The sequence below is a fragment of the Galleria mellonella genome, unplaced genomic scaffold (genome assembly GCF_026898425.1).
Source record: "Galleria mellonella isolate WM207_F2 unplaced genomic scaffold, CSIRO_AGI_GalMel_v1 utg146, whole genome shotgun sequence".
In the NCBI taxonomy this organism is placed as follows: Eukaryota; Metazoa; Arthropoda; class Insecta; order Lepidoptera; family Pyralidae; genus Galleria; species Galleria mellonella.
This window is the reverse complement of record NW_026441999.1, coordinates 7,753,284-7,757,683: the sequence shown is the minus strand read 5'-3', so window position 1 is coordinate 7,757,683 and position 4,400 is coordinate 7,753,284. Positions and strand designations below refer to the sequence as shown.

General features: G+C 36.6%; 1 protein-coding gene across 1 annotated transcript; it reads left to right on the top strand.

Annotated features, from left to right (window-relative positions):
* The first annotated feature begins 443 nt into the window (after positions 1 to 443).
* Positions 444 to 1,367, top strand: LOC113515809 (3-oxoacyl-[acyl-carrier-protein] reductase FabG-like). The gene has a single exon (XM_026900098.3). The coding sequence runs from the start codon at positions 507 to 509 to the stop codon at positions 1,257 to 1,259; it is 753 nt and encodes a 250-aa protein (XP_026755899.1). The 5' UTR covers positions 444 to 506; the 3' UTR covers positions 1,260 to 1,367.
* Positions 1,368 to 4,400: the final 3,033 nt, after the last annotated feature.

Genomic DNA, 4,400 nt, shown 5'->3' with positions numbered 1-4,400 from the left:
AGTGGTTATATTATTCAGCAGTATAAAGCAGACTCGAAATAAAGGTCTAGCCAGTCTTCTAATAATGCGCTAATATTTTCTTCTCAAAAAGAGACTAGGAGTAGATAATATATAGCAATATTTATATTATGATCCAATAACGAATATGTCAAAATTCTGTTGTCCAAAAAATAATATTGGATAACAGACTTTTAACATATTTGAAAATAGATATCCAAACAATATGGGCGATATCGAAATGAGTGATGACCTTTTTACCACTATCAATGTCCAGAGAAACCCAATATATAGATATCGGTTCGGTATCTATATTGGCCATGCGCAATCAGGAGACGTGTGTGATAATAATAAAAAATAGTCCGTCTGTGTAGCTATCTTGTTATTGTTACGTAACTTCTGTTATCTCACAAGAATGACATGCTATTTTTATCCATATCTTTATTTCAGATGTGTCAGTCAATCCGCAGGCCTCATCTCGAATTTATCTCATTTGTAACTTAACAGAAATGAGTTTCTCCGGTAAAGTAGTTCTTATCACTGGCGCCAGTGCTGGAATTGGAGCGGTTACAGCGATCAGCTTCGCCAGAGAAGGTGCGGATGTAGCTATAGTTGGCAGGAATGAGGATAAACTAAAACAAGTTGTACAAGAGTGTAAACGCGTCGGTAGAACACCGCTTCCGATAAAAGCCGACGTTGCCAACGACGATGACGCCAAAAGAATTGTCAACGAAACCATCAAGAAGTTTGGAAAACTGGATGTATTAGTGAACAACGCAGGAATCGGGGCATACGGTTCCATTCTGAGTGGAGAAATACTCAAAGCATATGACGATATAATGGGAATAAATGTACGGGCAGTCATTCATCTTACTTCGCTGGCTGCGCCGCATCTTGTTAAAACGAAAGGAAACATTGTAAACATATCGAGCGCCGCTGGTTTCCGCGTATCAACCTCTCCACCCCAGATAGCCTACTGTGTATCTAAAGCCGCCGTCAACCATTTCACGGCTGGAGCTGCTTTGGAACTTGCATCTTCCGGAGTGAGAGTGAACGCTGTGAATCCGGGTCCGACAAGGACTGACTTCTTGCAAACTGCCGATGCTCCAATCACATGGGATGACTTCAAAGGAAGGACCGCTTTAGGCAGAGTGTCTGAACCTGAGGAAGTGGCTGATTTGATCCTGTACGTCGCCAGCGATAAAGCTAGAGGCATAACTGGGACGACTCTGCTGGTTGATAACGGAAGGGTTTTGATGTAAATGTTCCCGTTGTGCGTTTCCACGATAACTTGTATAATGTAACATCATTTATAACTTCATTTAATTAATAACGATATGTTAATTTTAATATAATTTAAATTGTAAAAATCACAGTTTTCTTTCTTATGCCTTACAATTATATAATCCTTATTAGTAGCGTGTAATTATACTCATGCATCCATATATAACAAGGCCACCACAAGATCTATAACCAAAATAATGATTAGGAGGGAAAGGGATTATTGGTAATGGAGACTGAGAATCCCATTGCTAGCAATATACCCAACCAGGTCAACCTCCTCGCGGTTCTCCCTGGAAACTATCATGGTTAATTCTTGATGAATTCATCATGATGGGCTAACTGGCCTATTTTCATTCTCATCTATCACCCTTCACTGGTGCTCCGCCAGCGTATCCCGTTAGCGCGCTTTACCATTCCATTATCACCCATTAAAAAAAACTGCGGTTGACAATCCGTCTGCCAAGCGTGGCAACTACTGCTAAAACCCCCGTTATAACGAAGACCTATGTTCAGCAGTGGACAGTGGATAGTTTTTGATGAAAATTTAAAGCACAAAACTACTATAACGACCCTAGTAACATATAAATAATAATGTGTATATATATAGATGAATTAAGAATCGCTTCCATTTTGAAGAAGCTAAAAGAAGCTATAAAATAAAAGAACAATTCATCTAAAATATATACACACACACACACACACAAGCACGCACGCACACGCACACAAACGCAATCGCGCTCCTGTGCGCGTCGTATGCACCCACACAAACGCGCACATGCGTACATGCACGCACACATACCATAGATACATTATAAATATTTGAATTTAAAACTCAAAATCGCCTGTTTACATAAAGATTATATTTCGTAACCAACAGTTATTTGCCAGATAGATACTTATACAGTTACCATACATAACAAAAAGAATTATCAAAATCGGTTTAAAAATTAAAGTAACATATATCGAAAAATACACATATACGAAGTGAAAGTTTTCTCTTTTTAGATATCATTATCAAAAAAAAAAATAAAAGGAAAATTCTACATATACTACTAATTATAAATGTGAAATATTTTCAGAATGTAGGTTTGTATGTTTATTACTAATATAGCTTAAATGACTGAAAGGATTTGAATGAAATTTAAACATAGATAGATTATATATATATAACTAAATAAATACGTACGATATATTATACCATAATATAATGATACACGCGAAGGAAGTCGCGAGTAATAGCTAGTAACGTGAAAAACCCTTCGAGCTATTCATTTATTGCATTATTTGCCGTAATAGCAAAACTGGGTTGTTTCATTGTTTCAGTTCTGAAACAAATACTGGCTCAAAGTTAATATTACAGTGTCGAATTTGGAAATAAAATTCCAGGAATACCTCCATTGAAGTTGGTAACAATAATAATACGTGAATACACTTTGTGTGAGTGAGACGGGGTACAACCAAATATATTAAAAGAAAAGGTAGGCAATACAGCTGTAAGGTATTTTTACTGTATTATGACGTCAGAGATGATTTTTTTTACAACACAGGGGGCAAACGAGCATGCGGCTCACCTGATGATAAGTGACTACCGCCGCCCATGATCACCCACAACACCAACGGCATTGCAGGTGTGCTGCCGGCCTTTTAAAAAGGAATATACTCTTTTCTTGAAGGTTCTGATGTCGTATCGGTTCGGAAATACTGCTGCTGGAAATTGATTCTCTAATCTTGTACACAAATGAGAATGTAGTATTTTTTTTATAACACTAAACCTACCGACATTTAATATTTTTTTTTATACAACTTAGAATGGCAACCAAGCTGACGGTCCACCTGATGGAAAGTGACAACCGTCGCCTATAGACATGAGCAGTACCATGGACATAACAGAGTATACTGTTTCGCCCATGATACCCCCCATGCGTTGCCATTCCTGTGGACTCAGGTGTTATTCCTCTGTACCCTGTAAATTCACGCCATAAACCAATCTTCAAACCGAAACACAGCCATGCAAACACAACTGCTTCACGACGAAACAGACTGACTTGATGCTCTATCTATATAAGTTTAGAATATTATATGTAATGAGATATGTTATTTTTTCATACAATTTAATGGCTTACAAACTAACTACAATAAAATTATACTTATACTAATGTAGAACTTATTTCTTTTTATAGTTCAAAAAGATTAAATATCGCATCTAACTCAGTACATACCGAAACATAGATATTTTAGAAATAGGCAATAAGTTACCACGTCGAAAACAATGGGACGGAATCTTTTATAACCTGGCAATACGAAATAAAAATAAAAAGTTGATTGTTGTTGAAAACAAAAGGGTATTCTGACTGGAAACCGAATTCTGGGTTACATGTGAACTACAATTGCAAACAGGCGAACTATTTACAAAAAAAAAAACTAAGTAAATCATCCAAAAAAAATAATAGACGGTACATAGATAAATAGATAGATACTCTTTATTGTTTCCTCCATAAGATTACAATAGTAAACTTATTATAAATACAAACAATTACAAGAAATAATCACAGTGAGAAAACAATGGGCGTCCTTATCGCTAAGAGCGATCTCTTCCAGGCAACCTTTGGATGGAGGGGAGTAATTATAAAGAGTAACTAATAAAGTAATTGTGAAATATCCGTATTTTTATGGACGCCATCTGCTGGTATGCAGTTTGAAGACATATAAAAAAACCACCTCTCACTTATTAATTAACGCAAGCGTTTAAATAAACTATAATAATTTTTAATATTATTTTTTTATTCTTTCAGCCGTTAACTGTCCACTGCTGAACATAAGCCTTACCCATAAGGGGAGTTTTGGCCAGTAATTGCCACGCTTGGCAGGCGGGTTGGCAACCGCAGTTAGGTTTTTAAAGATGTTTTAAAAAGGACAATCCTTACCATCCCTCTAGCATTAAATTCCTATAGTCGTCTCTTACGACACCTACGGGAAAGAAAGGGATGGCCTGTTCTATGCCGAGATACATGGCCAATATATAATAATAATAGTATAATCAATAAATAAGGGGTAAATTGGCAATTGACTTATGAACTTTCCCCAACCATTCGATAGTCGCGACCTAATAACACGTAACT

Coding starts and splice junctions, on each gene's coding strand:
- LOC113515809 (XM_026900098.3), top strand. CDS start 507: ATGAGTTTCTCCGGTAAAGTAGTTCTTATCACTGGCGCCAGTGCTGGA.